Source organism: Oreochromis niloticus, linkage group LG11, assembly GCF_001858045.2.
Source record: "Oreochromis niloticus isolate F11D_XX linkage group LG11, O_niloticus_UMD_NMBU, whole genome shotgun sequence".
NCBI classification, from domain to species: domain Eukaryota; kingdom Metazoa; phylum Chordata; class Actinopteri; order Cichliformes; family Cichlidae; genus Oreochromis; species Oreochromis niloticus.
Window position 1 is genome coordinate 10,832,748 of NC_031976.2, and position 25,147 is coordinate 10,857,894.

A 25,147-nucleotide genomic window follows, 5' to 3' on the forward strand; every position below is an offset into this window, starting at 1 on the left:
ATTTATTTTTTCCACTTATCTGGAAAAACACAGGAACCCAAAACCCTTAGGTGACGCTTGTTCTGTTTGCTGTTGCCTCTTTCTGCTGGTCTAATCTACCAGAGCCTGAGATTAGCTACTTTGCAATGGGTGATGGACATTAGGAAAACTAATGACAGGAAAAAACCCCAACAAAAAGACAGACACCAACTGCTTTTATGCACCTGCGCCACTTTTTGGATTGGTGTTTGTGCGTTTGTGTGTGTTTGCATGCATGCAGGACATGCGGCAAGGATTGGAGGATGATGACGCTTACCAACACATGTGGGCACAGTGCCGTTCCACTGGGCCAGGGCATTGGGCACAGCCTCGCACCTGATGGCGTTGGAGCCGTGCAGCGTGTAGCCTGGACTGCATTCAAACAGTACCGCCATACCGATGCCAAAGTCATTCCCTATCCGCTTCCCAAAGCGGGGCTCAGGGACTGAGCTACACTGAGTGGCGCTTGTCCGAGGGACAGCTAAGGATAAAGGGGGAGGAAGCGAGCATTAGAGGAAGAAAGACAAAGAGCGGTGGGTGGGTTTGTTAGGCAGAAATACAACAGGGAAAAGGAGACAAGGAAAGACAAAGGAGGTAGAATGCAACAGTAAAGCCCTTGTGAATCTCCTCGCGCGTCATTAGTCACTCTCATCTGCTTTGCCAGGATAGGCTATTTGACTCCACATCATTCTGCTTTGTTCAGACATGCCCAGCCGCATCCAGTGGCACTCTGCTGAACAGCCCTCTGTTTGATGAGCGCTGGGCTAAAGTACCTTCCCTTTTCCCCGAAAGCAAACAAATGCAGTCAATGCAGCAAATAATTCTGCGGATGAAACTCTGGAACTATAGTAGAAAAAGTAACGTTACCTTGGTAAACAAAATGAAATCCTTTGGCTGTTTCTGTTCCATTTGTGGTAAACTTTAGCATGATCTTGTTTCCTGAACTCAAAGGTAGGGTCTCGCCTACATAACAAAGAAAAAAGAAGAGCATCATCAAGACATTATCGGTGTGATTTAAATTTAAATCAAAAGGATGTTCTTAAGTGGTACGGCACAACACAAAGGATTCAATGCTTTTCTTTGTTTCAACATTTTTGACAGTCTAACCAGGTAGAGTATGACAACAATTTACAACAGCTGGTTTGCTTTTGTTATTTTAATTGGGATCTCAGGAGTTTATTCAATTACAATCATAATGTAATTATGTAACATCAATATAAGAATATATGAAGGGAAACAATCTTTATCCCTAGCAGCTTGAAGTGGCTCGGATAACAGACATTCAATTTGTCTAGGAAAAATAGTTATTTGATTAGAATTGAGTTGCATGTGATGTACAGCCCGCAATTTCTAAATGCTGCGCTTGACCTTTCAAGGCCCTAGCCATACTTATGAGCGAAGAGAAACTAGGCTTCAAAGTCAGAGAGTTATGCTCTTACCTGAGTGTGATCCATATATGGAAGAGAGAAGGGCTGAATCTGCTGAAGAACCATCATAGATCTCGACCACATCGCTGATCAAAGTCTGGAATACCACAAACTGACCAAAGAGAACTGCAGGGAAAGAAGCAGCAGAGGACAGAGAACAGAAGACAACATGAAGGTGAATTTGTGCCAATAAAGGTTTAGATCTGTCAACATTCAGTTGATTCACTAGTTTGTACAGTCCCCAAGAGTGTGGCTGCTGCTTTGGCAATACTGCCGCTTGCTTGTAGTGAATAACATGCACGTGTCTCTGCCCTGACAGACAAGTAAAACAGCCAAGCTGCATTCAGTATCAGCATTTGTGCGACATCTATCGCTGGCCAGTTCAATCTTATTCTGCTGATTTACACAACCCTTCCGCGAGGCTGATTTATCAAGCTATTATTTACCGATATCAGCCACACACAGACACACACACATGCGCGCACACACAGATTCCAGATGGGATTTCTGTGGGGTTTTTTAGCCCTCACAATTCCAATTAATATAAGTTTTATGTTAAGAACAGTATAACACTACGAGTGCACTTCAGGACTTTATAAGCTGCAGTAAAACATGTGACTTTTGGTACAATATTCTTTCTGGACAGTAGCTTTTTATAGGTCACGTTTTTCTCAGGCAAACTAACATCTGCTCCCTACTATAAACCTTTCCGTGGCATTTTCTGAACAACCAATAATTAGGTATTCCTTTGAACTGTGCGTCTTTCTGTGGTGTGCCATGGCATTTAACATGTTCGGAATGACCTTCATACAATATGGTGTTTTAACACCTAAACTAAAAGCAAAAGATCCCCTTTTTTCTGCAAAAAGACTGCAATTTTGAAGGTATAAAAACAACCTTTTTAATAACCAAATAACCAACAAAATGTCTTTGCAAATATCAGAAATGCTACATTTCCTTCCTGTTGCTGGAGGGGTGTGTTGGTGGGGGCAGTGGATTGACAGCAGCTGACAAGGTGAGCTCAGGCACAGGCGGGGGAATGGGAGGAAGCGTAAACAAACTGGCACTGTAGCCTAAAAGCCGTGGGCAGGGACTATTTTGTTAGCAGTAGTACTGAAGAGTAAGGACACGACAAGCATCCAAAACAAGTGAAATTTGGAGGAAGGTTTACACGCTGTTTAATATGCCACACCAGAGCAGTTAATTTGCTGTCTAGCCCCCAAACTGACATTTGCAGAGCACTTTTCCTCTGTGAATGTTTGTCCGCTCACTCAACAAACCAAGTTGCAAGACAAAAGACAGTACATCAGTCACTGTGACTGCTTGCAAAAGAACAGTGTTGTAAATATGTAAATGTAAATATGTAAATGTATGTAAATATGCCCTAAATTAATGTGAGGTGACTGCCTGTATGTACACAAACTTCTACATTAAGGCAGATAAAAAATTAAGAGGAATCATTAAAATAAAAGAGAGAAAAACTATTTTCTGTCTCTACTGAATTTGGATTTTTTTTCTTAAAGAAGAAGATGGGACATATTGCTGTATGACAAGCAATTGCAGCTGAACTTTAAATATGATATGCATTAGCCGATCGCTCCTATTTCAAGTGTTAAACAATCCCGATTCAGCCAAAATGAATAAATAAAGACCACTCAGAAAGTCACCCGAGTCGATGATGCATCACCATAAACATGAATGCACAGGGAAGGGATCTGGCCGAAGTATTTGTAGTATCTGACCTTTAGTTTAATGAAACATCCATTTCTTGATGAAATGTCGCATGAGAACATTACGGTTTATCGCAAAATAATTAAATCTTGTCCTTAATAAAAGCAGTGAGGGAGAACTTATGATAATGAACAGAGAATTATTTAAATAATGCCCTGCATAAATATTTCCAATTAAGCATTCCTGATTATATCGATGTGTACACATCCTTGAAAATAATCAGATTTTTTTTACCAAATGAATAGACATGACCAACTGGATCACTACCTCTGCGATAACTCGTGTTTGTGTCTGTGCAGTTGTGCGTGCCAGTGCAAATAAATGTACTCTATGCGCGAGCGTCAACAATGGTGGTTAGGAGGCACCTTGAAGGCTACTTATACTCAATGTGGCTCTTGTTTATCCCTTTCTCTGTTTTCCCACACTCAACCCACCATTCTGGTTACATTTACTGCATTGTTGCAATAAGTTTATTTCTCTGTTTGTCCCGAGTCACCGTGCTAATTATTGTCTTCACAGTGTTTTCCAAAGAGCAGCAATTATCACAAAATCTGGCAGGAGCAGTTTTCCTTCATCACGCCAGGCAGGTCCGTAAACCCTGTCAGTAAGCGGCAACTTACACCGCGCCATTCAAGTTGCACAGACAAGCACTCACACCATGACTCCATCAGTGGCTGTGGGCACTGATTTGCTTATGTCTGAAATGCAGGTATCACAATAACAATAGGAAAAAAAAAAAGAACTATGAGTGCCCTCTGTTTCAATAAAAATAAATTCTGCACTGTATTACTGAGATAATTAATGCCTTTTAAAGTGACAGCAATTCACAATAAACTAATTGTTAACATCGAAAATTAATCCGAGCACCATACTATTGTGCTTTAGCGGGTAGAGTCAGAATAAAATAGCGTTCCTAAGCTGCAAAATCAAAACAGGTGGATTCAGAAAGAGCTGATCATAAAGACAAAGTTAAATTCTTTATATGTTTAATAATGATAAGGAACAAATACGGTCTATGCTTGCTTAATATACAAACAGAAAAGCCATTTAAGGAAGCAGATTTACTAGATTTAGTTTTAAAATTACTATTAATTTAAAACTTTGACTAGGAACAACTGCAAGTAGTTGTGGTAACTAATAGGACATCTAGATGTTGAGGGTGTCGTGTACTTTCAATTACAAGGTGACCACCTAGTGGGAGGCAACCTGTTGCCAAATAATGTCCAACTCTGCATGAATGCAATCACTCTCTGACAACTTTGCAAAAGTTTTCAAATAACTAGTATGTAATTGATAGATAAGATACTGGCTGGACTCTAAATGTAAATAGTTACATATGAAATCCTGTATATGTAGACATCAACCAATTTGTGATTTCCCTTTGATTTATCACAGTTAAATTCCTGTATTATTACAAATAGATTGTATGTAACTGCTAACTCGACCCATTCAATCGTAAACTACTAAAATGACAGGAGACTCACTCTGTCTAATTGCAGTTTCAACACCCTCTTTATGACCCAGTAAGACAACTGGTGAATGGTTGCAGACCTGGTTCCCATCTCCCAAGTTCATTACATGTTCAAGCATTTTTTTTGTTGTGGTGCTGCGTCCAAAAAGCATCTGCTCTAACTGGTACACAAACATACAGATTATCAATAACTGGGCTGCAGAAGAGCAGACTTCATATGGCTAAAATCTATAAATGAAAAGCAAGTGTGGCCTGCCTTTTGTCCAGTAACAGTGTTCACCTTTGTGTGCACATACACACAGGATCCACCTGAAAAGGTGTCAAATAAAAATAACACAATCAGCAGAGGCAATTGCCAAAGGTAGAAAAGGCAGCATATGTTTTTCCTTCTGGCTATGAATTATGCAGAATTTTCCTGTCTTCTTCACTTTGTAGCAGTACCCATCTCCTCTGGCAGGTAGCCAACCACCATGAAACCACTATCCCCACTACAAAGCTAAGAAAGACACAGGGAGTAAAAGACACTTAGCAGGAAACAGAAACAAGGGAATAAGTAACCCCTAAAAGCCACTGGAGGCAACGCTGCATCTTATGGCCTAAGAGGCAAATGACAATACAGAAAGCATGACATGAACAGCAATGAGATGTATTTGTAGTCTTTTACATTGTTTGTTTGATTTTTGTTTTAATAAGGGTGCCCCGCTAGTTATTACTTGTTGCAAAATGTAAAGTGTCAAAACTGAAACGACAACCAAACAAGCTTCATAAAGCAAAAAATCCCCCAAAAACGGAAACACATGGACACGCATGAAGTGGTGTTCTCACTCAAAGCAGCACAGGCAGACCTGTTTCCTTATCTGTTGAGTCGAGAAAATGCCTATGGCTGAAAAAGAGTTTGAATAAGAGATGATTTTACCCTTAGGGACAGCTCACTGCTGCGGTATTAGCATACCAACACCCTGTTAGAGGCTGCACTCCTGTGCTCTGAGCACACACACACACACACACACACACACACACACAAAACACAAGCACAATGTCGCTCATTTCTGCCTCTAATCCAAAGCCAGCCATGCATGACTCCAATCTGCTCCTTTGCTGTAATCATGTCCAGATATTAAGTCAATAAATCATCGGAAACTTGTTACCTAATTTATGCAGGACTATGATGAATCTGTTGTCCTCTGGGCCTCGTCATGGTAGTGTAACGCACTGCACTTGGACAATGGGAACAATTTTCATATCTGCATCTTCACCTTGAATTATCTCAACGAAGTCACTTTAATCCTACACCTCTCAGGGTATTAGATCGTGATATTCGTATATTCCTGTATCTCAAAACCAGTAATGCCTGCCAGGCACTGATAAAGCATGAAATGTACAATTATACTTTGATCCTTCTCTTGAGTGATGGCAATCTAATTTTTTCCAATTTGAAAGCAGTCATTCTGGAAAATGTGACAAGAGGCTTCAATGGTTTTCTACCATCTCAAGTGCAGTCTGGCAGATATGAATTGAATCAGGGGAAACGTTTAAATTAACCATGCAATTTAAACAATCAAGAAAAGTCTTAGGTGGTCGCACATTACATAATTTACATTAAATTGAATGGCCGAGGAGTCCACACTCAAAGATACACCTATCTAGAGTTACGTAAGACATTTCTACTTCAAAACAGAGAAAATTGGTTCAGGCATGGGCTCGAAACGGTGATAGTTTCCACGCACAGGTCTTGCAGATATTTGCCAGCACATTCACACTGTGGGAGAAAAAAAACCTTGCCACCACATCTCAAAGGTGCTCTATTGGGCTGGGATCTAAAGAAAGTACACGAGGAAAGTGAAGTAAATTAAAATCACTGTCATGCTCCTGGAGCCATTTGGGGATGATGAGTGCTTTGTGACAAGGCTTGTTATCCTGCTGGAAGTATCCATTTGAAAAAGTGCAGACTGTCGATGAATGGGTGCACCTGGTCAGTAACAATGTCTAAGTATGTTATGATGTCTAAATGGTGCTCAGATGGCATTAAGGCAAGCAATGTGTGTCAAGAAAATATCTCCCCTAAGTTACACACTAACAAACAACCCTTACTGTGTGCACCTTATAAGACAGGTCCATGATTTCATATAGTTTACTTCACTTGCCATGGGAATTGTAATTCCTTCACTTTATGGAATTATGCTCAGGGGTTAATGTGGGCCAAAACAATCCAGAACGGCATTCCGACACCGTCAGTAAATAGAAATAAATAGTAATAGATTAATGCATAATACTGCTGAATCCCTGTGATTTGTCCATCTTGCATTGGTTACTCAACTTCAGCATCTAGCTAGTGCTCCTGAAAGGAGCGAGCATAAGTGGTGCTAATTTTGTTTAAGTGGCAGGTTAGCTCCACAAACATCAGCTAAAACAAACTGTGTGTATGTGGCCAAATGTGCAGTTGCTGTTTTTCCCAGGGAGAGAAAAAATGTTTGACAGAACAAGAAATGAAAAGAGATATTTTCAAAGGTAACAAACGTTCAGTAAGAAATATTTGATAAACTGGAAACTACCCTCATTTAATTTTTAATCAGAGTGCTTCTGTGCTGCAGAAGTTTCTTACATATTTTGCAATGTATAATAAGTTGGGTTTTTTTGGTTATTCAAAGGTTGTATAAAGGGGGTAGTTTAGTACGGTTTAGTGCATGCTAAAGTGGTTAGTTTGCAGCACTGTGGTGTAGTTTGCAGTAATTCACTATGGTGGACAGATACAGGGTAGCAACAGGGTAGCAATGATCAACTTAAACATAAGGTTACGTTGCTGATTAGATTCACTCACCAAATACTACCTTTAAACTATGTAGTGGTTGGAAATCAGACACACAGCTCATGAAAAATCTACTTGTATCATGTTGAATTCAGCTGGCTAAAGCCAGAAAAAGCATCTCAGAGCACAGCATCACAGGTCAGCTGATTACAGCCTGCACATGAAGTCAAATCTAATGGAGCTCATAATACAAATAACTATGTGATTTATTTTAAGTGATTATTCTCCCCACGTTCCCCCACCTGCCAAATCCCTCTTGAACCCCCGACTACGCTAGTCAGTCTAGTTCTTAAATCAATGCCATAAGGATCACATTAAAATTTCTCAGAGTGGGTCTTGCAGAAATACTCTTATTTTGAGGCATCACATTGTAAAATCATTTTTAAAACTGCTGTTAAATGGAAGTGTTGTTCAGAAGGCTAGACCGTAAGCAGACGGATCTTTGTTGTTCACACTCAGTATGTCAACACTCGAAGAAATCCACCTAGTCTCACCTTTATTTGAGAGGGTTTAGAAAGAAGTGTGCAGCTATAACTCTCTTCATCCCGACTTCGGGATCCCGACGGGTTCACATCAAATACAATGATCGCATTTAATGTTGTGGAGTGACTAATTAATCAAACATCAGTAGTACCCCATTGTCACCTGCAGCTCTTGCTCATTTTGAGTATTCTCTTTCTTAACCCTAACCTTTATCAGGTGAATGACTCGGCCACTCAGTGATATTTAAACTCAAATTTTCTTAACCAGCACATTTACCATTGCTGTAGAATGATTGAATGACATTCACTGAGCTTTTAATATACTTGGATGGATGCCACAGAAAGCCCAAGCAATAACGAAATTGCCATATTCTTTGAGAGATGAGGAGGGTTGCTTGTCATGAGCCATCGATAGCAGTCTAAAGAACCTTTTTCCACAACTCTACGACTTTCTTATTATGTTTCTGTGAGCGACAAACTTTCTTTTTTTGAGTCTGATCAGGGGGTTGCAACATGCATTGAATCCAACAGTTTGTCATTTTCTAAATGCTGTAGATACAATCACTACAACAAGGGAGAGAAGAGAAGCAGTCATTGCAAGGTTCTATCAGTGAAAGAAGAAACCCCCAGTGAACTATGATAAAAACAATGCATATGTGCATAATCATGCTTTGCATTTCACCAATCTAAAAACAATACATTTTCTCTGTTTAAGCATTTAATATGTTGCCTTTTTCACCATTTTCAACTCAACACATGGTTTAAAGTTAAAAATAAATTTGTAAAACACAGGGTACACTTGCTGCAGATGTAACTGTTCAGAATTAACTACATACCCAAGTTGCGCCCATTCACCCAACCAAGCTGAATGCAAACGTATGTTTTCAGACAGCATGATCAGCACTACTGGTATTATGAACTACTTTCACATTTGAAATTCTACTTACATAACAAGTGCAATAAATTAGTAGGCTATTCCTACCAACATATTAAGAAAATATACCAAGCATCAATGGTTGTTTTACACATGACATAATGTATATAACGAAGCCTGAACATGATGCAGACATTCGGTTTTTCAGAGACTCGGTCTCCGACTAATACACGATTAAAAACGGTAAAAAGCGGTAAGAATTGCTCTTCTGATTCTGATGAAGGCAATTCTTTTGTTTCACGTGACAGTCCTGCATATTTGACTTCTGATTTCTTGGCGTTTCACTGTATTTACACAGTCCAGTCATTTACACCACCAAATCTGAAAGCATCTTAATGTGAAAAGAGAAGAGATTACTAGTTAAAATCTCCGTCATGCTAAAACGCAGAACCCATAATAAAATATTCAATATTAAGTGTGCATGCAGTACAGGCATCACAGCACTTCAATTTTATTCCATTTCACTCACTTGCAACCACATCAATTCTCAGTGGTGCAAAAAGAAAAAAAAAACTACAGTATTTATCTGAAATGAAGTATAAGTCTGATAACAGGCTCTGGTTTCTGAGGTATCATGTTGAAGCTAATCAGTGAACCTTGACTACCTCTGCAGGGTCTCTATCTCCCTCTGTCCTTGCTTCAGTGTGAAAGGCCTTAAAGGGATTTTGTCTGACAGTGAGGCAGAAGAAACTCTAAAAACTACCTCAGTTTCACTTTTCGTGCATGTTTATCATCTTGCCGCATGTACTCAGGTGAGATCCAGGGAAGATGCCCGCGTCATCTCCATATCTATTTTATTGAGCTTCTGCTTCTACCTAACATGTATGTTTTATTTATTTTTCCCATTGGCCAATAATAACCTGCCCACTTTCATAAGTATACAGCTCCCAGCAATTGCTTCCCATAAGCTGATTAAACTTAGCTTCCAGCCAGCTTCTCATTGACTTAAAGTTTGTTAAAAAGGTGCATCTTTCAAGAACTTTTGCATCTCATGTTTTTTGATTCCCATTACAAATAAAGTGTTACTGATTCTGTCCATTTCAGGTCTGAGTCAAATTAAAAGCAAAAACATATTTTGAGGCCTCTTTAGATTCACCTTTTTTAAAAAGTGTTATGTGTGTGCATTTAAATTACAATCTTTGAAATTTGAGAGGTCACATCTAAAAAAACACTATTGTTGGTCAGAAGTTAAAACTGTTGAAATCAAGGCGCTTTCTATTGCAAAGTAAAGACCTACAGTATTAGAGACCTACAACAATCAGACGACTTTCTATGAGCAAGCACTTGGCGACAGTGGGAAGGAAAAAATCCCTTTAAAGAGGAAGAAACCTCTTAAACCCAGAACCAGTGCTCAAGAAGAGGCAGCCATCTGCTGCGACCAGTTGGAGGTGAGGGGAAGAAGACAGAGCGTGTAAATAATTATTAATAATAACTAATGATTAGTAGTAGAGATTGTGTATAAACACAAATGGTGAAAAGAGGTGAGCAAAGAAATGATCAGTGCATCATGGGAAGCTCTCAGCAGCCTAGCCCTATTGTAGTACAATTGAGGAAAGGTTTAGGGTCACCTGGTCCAGCCCAGATGATAAGCTTTATCAAGTTTCAAGCGTAATCCTAAAAAGAGAGATGGTGTACGTTGCGTACAGAATTCATACTGGGATTGTGGGGTCCCAGAAGTGGGACCTGAAAACTGAAGAACAGAAGTTCTTCAGGTAAAGAGGTAAACCATTTGAGGACCATGCTCTTCTAAGTAACTGCTCATGACATCATCACAATTTAAATGGAACGAAACACAGCCACCTCTTTCCTCACACCCACTGGATTAGCTACATGGCCTTAAGGCAAAGTATGCAAAAAGCCCAAATAAGGCGCTAAAGATACTAACAGCACAAGCAGTCGTGAAAGGTAAGAAAAATGGAAGCATATGTTTGTCCTTCTGGAAATGAATTATGGAAGAGCTACCTGTCACCTTTGTTTTATGGTAGCACAGGCCTTCTGAGATTCTGAGCTATGACAGCATACACAAGCCTCATTTACAGAAACCAAAGGGATTATATGACAGCATCGACACATATATTTTTAATGACCCATTATCACAGCGAAATTGCATCAGCTCTTTTGGCAGGGAGTATGTGGCTGTACCTTGGCACAATCTGTATGCGGTCCATTAGGCTTCTATCTTGGGTAAAAACTCTGTTCGGTGCATTGAAAACTGTAACTTTTAGTTACTTAAGAGAGAAAGAAAACTGTAAGTGGCCTGTGGCTGTTTTTTTACTTCCTGCTTTGACTGTACTGATACTTTTTTCTTGGCTTCGGTTTTTATTAGTGTTTGTACTTGCTGACTAGAACTGGTTTATACGGCATTCGTTAATGGGTTTTTAAAGGGTAACACAAACCAGTACAATCACACAGTGAGCACACAGAATCTCTGCAATCTTGAAGTCTTCAAAATCAGTCAGTGTAGTCATTCAAGACTGTGTCTGACACACATCAAAAACCACATGCTCTACCATGAAAGATCTCCAAGTCAAGGCAGAGTCAAAACAAATTCACAGTTTATATTAGGTTGAGGGAAGTGTATGGTGTAAGCTGATGGAGACAGACAAGGTAATGGTTTTGTTGTGTAGGATGTAGCAAGTCATGTGCTGGGGTGGCTCGAGGCAGAATCTTACACTTCAGCAAACATCACTGATGAGTCAACAATCAGCCCCCGGGGTCTACACTTTATGATCGCTCTCAGCAGTGCTCTGTTCCTCTCGCCCTATTCTTCTCATTCTCTGTCTCGCTTATTATAACCCCCTCATTCATTATCACTCTCGCCATCTAACTTTCTCTCAGACTTTGACATTCAACAAAGTTCGATGTGCCTCTCTCTCATAGTTAGACCTTTTACCTCTTGAAGTCTCGACAGTCTCTCTCTCTCTCATGCTGATTCTGTCCGTCTTGTTAGAGCCCAGATTTATTACAGCAATCTGCCAGTGCTCCTGTCTCGCCTACTAACACATACAGTGGCAAACATCATGCATATGTTGTTGTTACCATTATATAGATACATACTATCACATGAATTAATGTTGTGTCTACGCAATGAAATTCACCATTAACTCCACATGAGAGACCTTGGACCGAGAATGTACCTTGGGATCAAATGGACCATTTGAAAAGTTAACCACAGGTTAAAAAAATATGTATATAGACATATATGATATGCTTCATAATCTTGTTAAAATCTTGTTAAAATTAGGTCTACGGCTGGACCTGGAGAACATAAGGTGAAACCACTGCATTGTGTTGCTCTAATAGTCAGGCAACAAATGGCTTTTAATGTCATTTTTAATGAGCTTGAAATTCACAGTTTATTTTCAATGTACTGATCTGAGAGTCATATCTCAAAACCTGCAAAAGAAAAACACCCAGAAATGCCACAGAGGGTCCTAATTGGAAGAGTTTGGATCACCTCTGAAGCCATCAACATTTGGGAAGAGGGTTGTAATGAACAAGCAGATCCTTTAGGCTAAACAAAACAGACTGGGGAAAAAAAACACACACAAAAAAATGCCACAACGAGACCAGAAGCACAGTTTGGCACTTTTTATCCCTTCCAAAAAACAAACAAATATCCAGTTTTTCCCTCTGTGAACCTCCGCACACAATGAGGTTATCCCTCGTCTCTGTTTTAGGCAAGAAAATACAACATCCTGCCGGAAGTATAGGACAAAAAGTTAGCCGTTGAACTCGGCGTAAACAAGAGCGAATGCCTGTAGGCAGTGTATATCTTTATGTTTACAAGCAGTGCCCAAGGCAAAGGTTGAGTGCCATGAATAATTCATGCCTTTACAAAAAGAAACAGAGTTATTGTTTGAAATATGACTACAACCATTATTTCTGACAGAATAATTAAATATTAAAGGGCAAGACAGATGCACATTGTACCTTAATGACATTTGAATGAGGCAAAGTAAAATAAGCCACGCGCAAAATATGAGTGGTGAGATACCAAGAAATGATGGCTCACCAGTGACTGCAAAGCCTCCTACTTCTTGTTGACTATACACGCACCATGGTTTAAGCACTGGTGTCTACTGTCAGCTATTATTTTTCTGATTATCAGTGTGGAGAGAGTACATACATATGAGCCTATACATGTGTACACGGGCTAAGAGTGGTGACGAGGTTTATAAATACGAATAGTCTACTTTAATACCAGCAAGTCCTTTGCAAGACAGCAATAATTTGCATGATAGAGACAGTGCTTCAGGGAGAATTGTATAAGATTACATATTGGCGCATAGTTATTATGGATAAATGTTTATGTGCATACATTATATCATATCAGATGTAAAACACGACAAACACAAATGCAGTCCAAACCTACCAACAGCAAGGATACATCAAGGAAGGTATGCACCTATCTATTCATTCAATGAGACAAAAGCACAACAGCTTGGGTAGAGTACAGTTAATCTATAATTCTACTATGATTACTATGATTACATAAAACAAAATATCTGCCAACATCCCATTCATGTATAAACAAGCTATCGCAATCTTTTGCACCGGCCGCCTGTGACAGAATCACGCACCTTAAAACTGCGCTTTTAGGGAAACTAACAACAAAAAAGGAAACCCATCATCATCAGTAGTAATACTTTTTGCATTCATGCAGCAATCTGGATATCATTTTTATATCAGGTTAAAGAAAGTGTGAATTCTTCACTAAAAAAAGAAAAAATAAGAGTGCTTCTGCTGCTATCTAATCACTCTTTTAGACAGTTTCCTTTGGTGCTTCAGGTCTAACTTCCAGGTGCCTAAGCAACAAGACAGCTGAAGGTGGGGAAAAAGAAATCAATAGCTGACTCGCTCTGTCACAAATGTAGCAAAGCTAAACTGAAAAAGTGATTTATCTTTTCTTCTTTGCTGACAATGTACAGTGAAAACCTTTATTTTCTCACATGAAGAACATTTTCCCGCCCAGTTTGCTTTACACTCATATCAAATACAATCACATATTCAGTCCACTATTGCACTTTCAATCAATATACAATATAGGTTAACAATAAAATGAAACATGAAACATGTGAGTGTCACTTGCTCATGGCTCATTGCAATCTTGGCTAGCATTGCCTATACACAAACACTGTATTGTCACTTAGTTAATCAAATATTCTATTAATAATCAGGAAAAAATGAAATGGTCCAATTCATCTTAAATGCAGTGCTTCCAACTCCAAATCTGTTCAGATTTCTGAGCAGTCTCACTAACATACTGTACTTATATATAGAATTTCAAACATTCACATACACTGCATGATACTGATATCTATATTTAGGTCTGTGTAAACCCTTGTGGCTACACTGTGACAGCAAAAGACATATATGCACATAACATTCCGGTTCTCCAACCCAGGTGTAAATCCCCCTGGTCACCGGGTCGGAGTGAGGAGATGATTTTCCACTGACCTTTTCCTGCAGCTCCAGCCAGGTTCACACAATGTCTGAAAGGCTTATGGTATGCCATCGGTCATATGAGGGACACACTAAGACACACGTTTGACACTCTACCCTAGGCGCTTACAAATTTCAATTACCTGTATACTAGACACTGAAATGTGATTTCTGTTATCACACTGCCCAAAGGCTAGACTCAGCTGCCAAGCTACTACAGAGAGAAAACAGAATTTCTCTTCTTATTGTTTTATCTGGAGGGCAAAAACACTAAAATGCTGGACGCTTTGTTCAGTAACATTAAACCCAAACAAAAAAAATGTGTGTTTTTTTATTTATGTGTTTTACTTAATTCATGTGCACTGGTTTCATATCAGCTCAGCAAAGTAAAGTATGCATGTCTCAGCTTGTTTTCATGCACTGATGTCAGTTTCCAACTCTGTTTCAATGTGTATGTGTTTGTGTGTTCGCACTTGTTAGCCTTGCTCGATTCACAGCCCATGGCAAGTCCCAAAAGCAGTCAGCCAAGAGGAAACACCTCATTTTTTTTTAATTCATTCATAATATTAAGTCACAATGCAGTAAAAAATTACAAAAATAATATCACGATTTGAGAATTCTACAGTTTGATGCTGGTGGCTAGGGGGTGTCATTTGATGTACTGGCTTTAGATTCACAATTTACAAGGTACTAGCAAAACAAGAGCCATGTGCTGTCACGGGTGTATTATAGCTAGTGAAACATTTTCAGACTGCTCTACCCAAGCTGCGAATCCCATTTCCTGCAGCCTCACCACAGCAGTCACTCCCTGGAACAAATGCATAAGCATGGGAATGTTGCTTGGCGACTTCTACACTCCATTAAACATTTGCTCCCAGTTTAAGCAAATGCTGCATTTTAATGCAGTGTTTATTTACAAAAGTTTTGTGGTTCCCTGGACTCCATGAGCAGCGGGAGATGGCAACAAAGGATGTAAACTGTCGGACCGGATCATCGCACAGGGGATTAATCTGTGTTTCTAAGGCACGGGGCTTTACAGAATAAAAACATCTGCCTACATGTCGGCTCTTCATTATGACTAACATGAAATATTGAGTAGAAATGCATCAAGGTCTTCTAGAGATCTTTGCTAAATTATGTATACACAGGAGACCGTGGATAAACTGAGCACCAGAGAATTTGCTTGCGCCGTCTATTCCCCACAGCCCCTCGCTGCATGACCTTCCTCTCCATTACCTACACTACGGAGCATTTTTCATGTCAACACAATCAATTCTTGTTTGCCCTGATCCTGTTCTGCTTTTACGCCTCTTACTGGAACCAAAATCCTGCCATTCTTTACGCTACATTTCAGCTCATACACAAGAGCGGAGGGTAGCTGGAAGAGGTGCGGCACACCCCCAAATCTGTAGTGGTATGGAACCAACATCTGTATGTATTGATTTAATCAGATTTCCTCCAACACATACTTGCAATTGGCTTCATTATTTATTGCTCAGCCATTTGTGTGATTCTTTTTTATATATGGGGAAGTCTACACAAACCAAATCCTACCCAGCAGCAAACATGCGTGCCGAAAGCATCAAAGTACCACTCTAAATTGAAAATGCATGCAGCACAAATTAAGCTCAACAGGAAAAAGAGTAATTCAAGTTTGAGAATTGTGTTTGGTGACCACATTTTACAGAAAGCTTCAGTTTCTTCACAGGCTATCTTCCATCCTCATGTTGGAGCAAAAATTCACAGAAAACAGATTATTATCTGTTAGCCTCTTGTTTTTTATTCTCGGAAGAAAAATATTTCTGGCTGCCACCACACATCAGCTATAAGCAGCATTTTAGCAGGCAATAAGTAACAGTTTTTTTGCAGTTCCATGAAAATAATACTTAAAATGCTTACCAAAGTCCCCAGGGACAAAGATGTCATAGACACAGGTCTGCCCTATGGTGTAATTATGCGGGTAGTTTGGGGACAGCACAGTTCCCTCTGAACCTGTGAAGTGACCTCCGCAGGGAGCTGTGGAGACAGCAAGGCAAGCAGCAGAGAAGCTCAGTTAACAAATATGAGGCAACCAGCTAAAAATACCTGGAGGAAAAAGGCATTAAAATAAAATCAGTGCATCTATTGAAGGGCAAGCAGCTAAAAATCACACACACAAAAAAACAACAACAAAATTTAAAAGTCACCTTTGAACTTCCAGCTGCAGACAAATATACATTTGTCCAGCAAATAAAAAATAATTTGACGTTTGAGAGACATTTTGGGCACATCTTCAAAAAGAAAAGTGAGCCATAAATGCGGAAAAGAAAAGCCCCGAGATGTGCTTAGAAAGAGCCAATGGGGGAGACAACCTGCAAGGAAAAATACCTTTTGCCTTTAAAATACTGAAAAACACCATCAATCACAGGAAAACAAAAGCACAACATTCCCACATGCCTGTGACTTTAGGCACAGGCTCAGCACCCTGTTTTGAAAGATTCAGATTCAATGACTCAGCTAAAATTGGTTTTTCATCAGATATCCAGCGATTTTTGAAGGTGCTTCATTATGATGTATAATCCTAATTGATTGCATTTTCCTATCACTAACCTTTACAAAGCATATCCATTAATTTTAATATGTGCTAATCCAGTGTGTGGCTAAAGCTAGAGTAAGGTCGCTTGCATTTAATTGTCATTAAACACATACTCGGATGCTTCTATCTCTCAAAACTTTCCTGCTACTGTCAGCAGATATTCAGCCGGTGATATTCAGTAGGCTTGTTAATATTAGTTGCGGTCTGTCTTGCAGCTGCGTCGCATCTCATAGTCCGATCTTAAGCTGTTGATAATGTACCTAATTAGCTAAGAGTCGCTCTAATGCATTTACCTCAGACCTCACGGACCGAGCCATCAGGTGGGGGAGCCTCGACTGTAAACAAACACACAGTCATTTGTATTAGGGAAGCTGTCACCAGCTGCTCTGAACCCCCTATGGCCCACACTGCACATGTCACTGCTGTTCCATGGAGCAGCACATGAGAAGTGAGCAGAAGTGTTAATGTAGAAGAATGGATCAGCGATTTATCTGCATTTGGTTGCTGAAGTAGCAAGAGGCATGTAATCAAACACATGTGACGCGGGCACGCGGGGCTCTAATTCAAGCTGATTTGTCAGACAGAATGGGAGACATGGTGCTGTGGTGGGGGAGGAATAGGAGAATGCTACTAGTGGGAAGGAAAGCAAACTGCGCTGTCAATCCAGAGTAGGAGAGAGCGGCACCAAGGAAAGCAAGGGATTCTCAAGATATGCTTTAACGGTTTCTGTCTGACAGCTGAGTGCAGTGCTGCACAGAGAAGAGGGCAGGCTGCAAAACCACTTATTTTATGTTTTGTAAAAGGCTGATAGTTAAGAAAAAAAAAAAGCTAAGTGCTTCAGAAAAAAAGGCGAGTTATTACCTCATATGATTACATGAATGGTGATTTAAGATGTCAGTGCATGAAAAATGATTTTTAAGAATGTTTGGATTGTCTTCAAAGTACGCAAACAGCCAAATCTTCATATGATTTACTGCTAAATGCAGTAAATCATATTACATTGTTACAACACTCCATCAATACAAACAGGATCCCAGTTTGAAGGAACGGGCTTCAAATATTAAATTTTTGAATCATTTTTCAATCATTAGATTTAGAATTTGAATCCTATTGACCCTTTCCTTTATTCTACTTTGCTTACACACACAGGGGAGAAAATGTAACAAATTGTAGCATAATAAAACAAATCTACTATACTGAAAGTACAAGAATAATCTATAAAGTATGATACCACTAGCCAAGAAGCCCACAGGATGCCCTTAAGTTTGGGTAAGAATCACAGTTATACTGTATACTAATTATTAGTTGCTGACCTGACTGACCTTGACTAAAAGTCCGGTTGTCTATAGTACAATTTAACAACCGAAAAGACAGTGAGCCATTATAGACTTGTTTAACGTAAACAGAATGTACAACTTGCTAAATAACATAAAGGAACAGTAGCTGGCCATATGTTGAGGCAGCTGAAGCCATTACATTTAGCCTTGAGACAGTTCAGTCATCAGTTCAGATGCATTTTCAAAGTGAAAACACTTAACGGAGAGCTGTTGATGGACTCTTTAGTAAAACACATAACCCCAGGGCTGTTTAGTGAAGTTACACAGGTGTCAACTGTAAAAGCAATGAATAGCTCCCTGGCGTGAGACTGGGTGCTCCCGTTCCCTACTGCAGTAAATGAGCGCTGAATTCTAATTTAACCTTGATAGATTTAAGACGATGACAAATATTAAAACGATTACTGCGAAGAGGAGAAATTGGATATCTCACTCCTTGTATCTTTTTGCATTTCTTATCACACTGTAGATTTACCTTAAATTCAAATCAGTAGTGGTAAATGGTTTATTATGATCATTGCTATTCACCATGAAGTGCTGAAACTACAGAAAGCCAACAACAATAAAACAACGCATCTGTAAACGAACGTTATGTTCACTAGTTTATTACATCATATTATAGCTGAATGCAATTTGCCATTTGGGAGTGTCGTTTAAATCCAGAAGACACAAATACCACACAGGGCAGAGTACTGTGTCGCTCTGGAATTGGACACTATGCTTTGACACACTCATGGCATGCTGTAGTTTGCCCTCCATAATCCTAGTTCATGAGTGCTGCACCCATTATATTTTTGTCTTTATTAATTGAGTGACCAGAATGTGCCATGTTCTACATGTGCATCAAACAGACAGCAGCGCGCGCCACATTTCATCTCTTTTTTTAAACACAGCGCTCTCCTGGTATCACACTGTATCAAATATTGACCAAACAGCTGGAGTGCAGTTTTCTGCTTCTAAGGCCTTCTGTTATTGCTGAGGTGTTGCTTCTTACCTTGACAACTTGGTTTAGCTCTGTCCCACTCGGGTCTCTTGCTGTTGCCCATGACACACGTCAGTGTCGAGTAGCCCTGCAGCAGGTAGCCAGCCTCGCAATGAAATGTCACCATAGATCCCAGCTTGTAGTCAGTACCCATTCTAGTGCCATTCATCACATTCCCGGGATCAAAACACGCCTCCCGCAGTTTAGCTGCCAATCAAAAAAAACAAAGCTTTTACAACAGTGACAACTGCCTAAAATGAGAGGGATTTGTTAAATGCATTAAGCGTTACACAGATTGCAAGTTTCTGTTTAAATTAACAGCACTGTGGTATTAAAAACATTAATTAAGATTGTAAATTTGTGGCAATAGAGGAGGCTGGGTCTTAGGCTAATCTCCAAGTAGCTGTGTGTAGTGTTGTATTCAAAAGACAAGATGTGTATCAAAGGAAATCCCCTGCTGAACTACATAAACATATTCAGTGGAAATGCTTAAAGAAGCACATGCCCAAGCCTTTAGAGTACCTTTGTATTCCAAATGAAAGCCAGTGTAGCTCACAGAGCCGTCGCTACGAAATGCCAAGTACATGAAGTTGGAAGTGCTCTCAATCTTCTCAGGAAGTTTACTGTCCTGGAAGCTGCCAATCAGATGGGCGCTGCTGTCTGGCCCATCGTAGATGTACAAGAAATCATAGTTTGGCTCAATACTGAAGCTGTGACAAGCAAAAGAAAGAAACAAATGAAAGATAAAACAGTTATTATTTTGCCAAGCCTTAACCACAGATTGAGAGATTTAGAATGCAATTGGGTCTCAAAATGAAAGTGTGCACTGCAATGCTAGAAGTGAGTCATGCCAAGCGATTTGTTTTGCATCTCCAGACAAAGAGATAAAAAAAGATATCTCCCCCAAGAGGTGAGAAGAGATTAAATTGTTGTGACACTGCGGTGGCACAAAATCTTCCCAGACGGCGACGGCAATGCAGTGTGAAAAGATCGTTTCATATTGTAGCGCTGTATATCAAATCACATGCTGCAGTGAGAGAGAGAGGGGAGCATTTGTTTTCAAAATAATGAGCGCGGTTTATGACGAAAATGTAAATAGCTTGGAGATAATTGCATTTGAGTTGGATCAAGGCAACTCCAATTTAAAATCATAACTCCATCCTTTCATTTGGCAATTCCCAAGAGTCAGAGAGAGAGAGAGAACACCATTGTGCTAACTCTATTAGACGTTTGTTTTGAAGGACAAAGCTGAAGAAGAAACATGGCGAGTTCTCCGCCTTCACCGCGAAGTGTGTGGAAGTACAGAAAGAGCAGTGTACCTTTTGTTCCTTTCCAGGCTTTTGCAAAAAGTACTCGACAGTCAAAAGAAGACTGCCCAAGAAAACTGGCCTCGGGCGCATCTGTGGGTTTGCTTTGCAGATATTGGTGCTGCATGCTTAGATTGCAATTAATAATGCAAAGCACACAGTCGGACTATCTTTCAGCATATTTAACGAGATGCACTCCTATCACAATTCTGCGATACAGTATTCACCCACAAACCATGTTTTCCCACATTTCAGCAAAGCAGGCTGAAATACTACTCCTTCTAAGTGTCTGTAAAGGCACCGCTGCTTTCTCCCTATCTCCCAACACACCTTGGCTCAAACTTAGGTCCTCTGCTTAACACACATGGTCAACTGTGCTTAATGCTATGATGCTATAGCAGGTTCCACTGCAGAAAACAAGCAATTCCATTGCACAGCCCGACCCACTGCACATCCACTGAGAACTGAGTCCATTCTGTTTCAGACAGGTTACAAAAAAATACCACAGGTTAAGGGAAAGATTCAGCTTGTAAGCTATTGGCCCATGTGCTTAAGGGACAACACTGTTTTTTTTATCTGTTGGGCTTCTCACATCCTGCAAATACGTCAAGTCCTCACATTTCTTTTGACTAAATACTTAATATAAGTGAAAAGTCCACACGTGTGAATAATGCATCAGCCCATGTGGTTTAGGTTCTGGTGTTGTCGTATTACCTGATGAAAGCCAGGGAGATGACATAGTCAGAGTGAACTGCGATAAGCCAGTCACAGTCTTTGCTGTGTGGGTAGGGATGGGGGTAGTTGGGAGAAAGGATGAATCCTGAAGACCCTGTCACATTCCCACCACAAGGAGCTTGAGAGATAAAAAGGAGGAAGAGATGAATGAGAAAAAAAAGCTGTGAACACATAAGTAGTCTTTAAACGTGCTGCAAATGTCTTTAGCTAAATTCAGCTTGATACATGTAAGGCATGTACACTTATGGGTCGTTAAATTTAACTGGCTATTTCTATAACCTTTGTAAATCTCCATCAGCAGGTGGTGCAGTAACAAAGATTAGGGCATTAAAAAGGCCACTGTTTTCCCCCCTTTGCATTATAACACCGTGATACGCCTGACAATTGAGCTGATTCGTTTCAATAAGGTGTGCTTTTACAACGCAATACAATGCAGCATCTATGAAGTGTGTATTTTTCAGATATAGATGACTGAAAAAACAGTATGGATCCCTTACAAGACTTTATACCATATGTTATCATGTTAATTATTTAATCTGCCTTCATTGCTCCTTAATCTCCCTGGGACTATGTGAACGCATCAAGTATCAGTGTAGCAAATCAATCTGAAAGTCAACACACTCAGTAGCATGGCTATGTTTGTGAGTATTTCAATGTCATTTTTACTGCCTCAGGCACTCCCCCACTCCCCATAATTCTTTGCGCCTCTGTCAACTGTTGATTTTGATGAATAAACTAACAACTGTCACGCCACAATGAAGCAGTGTTTGTAACACGACGGTGACTGTGCTGTTTTTATTAGGCATGGTGACACTTTATTAGCACATGAACAGCTGACATTTACATCAAGTTTTCAGTCACACAGAGATGCTTCTGGTGTCAGTGGATTATGCCAAGTTGTGTGATCTTGTAATTGCGCTCCAAGACTTGCAAACGCCTAGGTCTTTCGTGACCAGAAAAAGAGTCTGTTAGACCAGTTGGCAGCAACTCAAGAACATTTAGGTTTCTTTGGACCTACTTAGTGTAATTATTTCTAATTGCATTGTTAGGTAATTAGCCGTTAAGCTCCAATAAGACACTGTTTTGGGAGACCATAGAGGACTCAGTCTTTTAACCAAAAACAGAAGTGGATTTGTCCACATAAGAGCTGGCAACAGCTCAAACATATCTGAAGAGTTGTTTATTCTACACACACTTTTAAGACATGAGTGAGAGAGAATTATAGTCTCATCTGCAGTCAGTTAATAGAGAAACTCTATTTCTATATCTTCCTCTCCCCATCTCTTCTTCCCTCTGATCCCCTACACTTCCCTGCACTACTTCTTTCTTCAATCTCTTCCACACTACCTCCCTTCTCTCTTTAAATCTTTCTCTCTCTCTCTCTCACCAATGCAGCTTGGAGGGCTGGGTTGCCAGTAGTATCTATTTTCCACTTGGATGCAGGTGATTCTGCTCTCTCCCTGCAATTCATATCCCGGATCACAGGAGAAGGTCACAGAGTCACCCGGCTCCCGCCCTTCTCCGTTGCGACTGCCATTCATGGGAATACCTGGATCTCTGCAGGCTGTTGCAAGCGAACCTGAAGGGCAAGCACATACGTGTGATTCACAGACACACAGCAAAAGCAGCTGGGGTCCAACATAAAATGCACAGGAAAGAATGCACAAAAGTTTTCATGTAGGGTTATGTTTAAACTGCAGCTCAAACAGAGTTACAGCACAGAGCCGATCACAGCTCATATCAGTCAAAATCCTGCCATGTTTTCCTAATCAGTTTCTCTGAAACACAGCTGTGCAGCAGCCAAGGGCTTTGATAATGTTCTGGTAAAATCTGCTGGATTTCGCAAATATCCAGCATAACAGACTCTCAACAGAGACTCAAGGCTAGTTTATTGAACTTCTGTGTTGTTGTTGCTGTTTTTCCCAAATCAAACATATCCAACAGCTCATCAAATTAAATATGTAAAACATAGAAATTTCATCTAAAAGGGCAATGTCTATTATATAGCATTCAATGTGATTAATATTTCATACTGTCACATACAGTAAAGTGAAACAAAGCTTTTACGAGTCTATGCAGTCCTCTGAAAATTAAGTACACCCTATATTCAATAGCTTGTAGAAACGGCTTTAGGAGAAATTACTTGAAGAAATCATTTTCTGTATGACTTTATCAGTCTCTCACGTGGTTATGGAGGAATTTGGATTGCTTCAGTTCATTGAGGTCTGCAAGTATTTATTTGTCCACAGCCCTCTTAAGGTCTCACCACAGCATTTCAATGGGTTTAGGGTCTGGACTTTGACTGGGCCATTGTAACACTCTGATTCTTTTCTTTTCAGATATTCTGTTGCAGATTTGCTGCTGTGTTTGAGATCATTCACCTCTTGAATGACCCAATGTCCCAACATTTGAGCCTAGAATATTTTAGTATACAGAGGATTTCATGACTGACTCACTGACTGCAAAGTGCCCAGGTCCCATGGCTACAAATCATCATCCTTCCACCTCCGTGCTTGTGTTGTGTTTAGTTGTCATGATCCATGATGATGTGTGAAGTGTTTGTTTATACGTGTGCCTCCTCCCATTAGAGTGTGCAGCTCTGTCTCCGAAGTGTGTGTACGTATTTATGTGTATGTGTTTGCTCCTGACTGCTGATTGGTTGGTTTGAAGAAGTTCCTGTGTGCGGATTGGATCTGCAGACAGCATCCTCTTAACCTCCAGCTGACAGCCAACCAATCCCTCTCCTTGCCTTCTCTGTGCTCAAAAAACAGTGAGCAGTTAGTTTGCTAACTGAGTGTTTGTGTGAGAAGCCCAAGTAGAAGCTAATAATAAATCTGAATTATACTTATGATATGCAGGTCCTATTCCAGGAAGCAGGTTTAGCTAACAGCTGGTAGTTTGTTAAACCTGAGATTTGGGAAACTCATCTATGTTCCAGAAAGACAGTTAACTTAAACTCTGAGTCGGTTACCAAGGTAACACACTGCAAATTAACCCGCTCCCTTGCAGGTTTTCTTCCCCGAAACCCCATTCATATCCTCATTTATAAAGCTGCTATTAGAGTGTGTAATAGAGACAATTAATTTGCATTGAAGTTTACATTTTTACAAACACCAAAATCCCGGTGTATTGTTATTTCACATTTTTTTTCTTTTTAATCTAATCATTCAGTTGTCAAAACAGCTATAAGGACAGAAACAACAATTAGGTCGAATTGTTATCAGCTGAGAATAAAATCTATAGTCTCCATCTTTCTAACGCTGTGACTCTGTGGACAGTAATGCAGTTGTCAAGCTGTCAGCCAGCTTCCCCACACTGAAAACATTTACTGTACCTCACTGCAGTAATCACTGTTCATATCAAACCTGTCTGTATAAAGGTTTGGACATATACAACACTGATCAATGATCAATCATTTGTCATGTTGTAATCAGTCAAACTAATGGAAAAATGTCTGTCATAGATGGGATCCAGGAGATGATGTGAATAAGTGAATGAAGATGGTTCTGAAATTACTTTAGGCTTCTAAAACTCAACTAAATGTATTTTTTAAAAAATGAGTTTTTAAAGCAGCTGCAGACAGCTGATTGTGTTTTGAAAATTTCATGTTAAAATTTCTTCACAGATTAAGATTCATTCATCAGATGATATCAAGCAACAGTTTTAAAGGTTCTGCATCTGAAATTCAGATTCTGACACATATTTTCAGCTAAAGAAACCTAAATCGGTCTCAGTGGGTTGACCCAGAACCCGTTTTGCCTGAAGCTGTCATAGGCTCCGTAATGGATCAGCAAACCATGTCCACTCGCACAGCAGGATGGTTTAAAAAAAAGATCAGGATCAAGGATCCCAAATGAATCTGGCCTAGATCCAATTCGGATCCACTCATCTCCCAACTCA

The 25,147-nt window shown here is 39.9% G+C and overlaps 1 protein-coding gene across 11 annotated transcripts in view; it reads right to left on the minus strand.

Moving 5' to 3' along the window:
* LOC100705316 (CUB and sushi domain-containing protein 3) overlaps window positions 1-25,147 on the minus strand; it is a 240,882-nt gene that overhangs the window by 89,380 nt on the left and 126,355 nt on the right. For all 11 annotated transcript variants that reach the window (XR_003222198.1, XM_025911532.1, XM_025911534.1 and 8 more), the window contains 8 exons: window positions 22,635-22,826; window positions 21,227-21,365; window positions 19,728-19,915; window positions 19,218-19,412; window positions 16,214-16,330; window positions 1,458-1,571; window positions 886-981; window positions 296-499 (listed from right to left, as the gene is read on the minus strand). Coding sequence is in view for 10 of the 11 variants with exons in the window: in XM_025911532.1 (XP_025767317.1) it covers window positions 296-499; window positions 886-981; window positions 1,458-1,571; window positions 16,214-16,330; window positions 19,218-19,412; window positions 19,728-19,915; window positions 21,227-21,365; window positions 22,635-22,826 (1,245 nt within the window). In the remaining variant the exon portion in view is untranslated. The remainder of the gene's footprint in view (window positions 1-295; window positions 500-885; window positions 982-1,457; window positions 1,572-16,213; window positions 16,331-19,217; window positions 19,413-19,727; window positions 19,916-21,226; window positions 21,366-22,634; window positions 22,827-25,147) is intronic.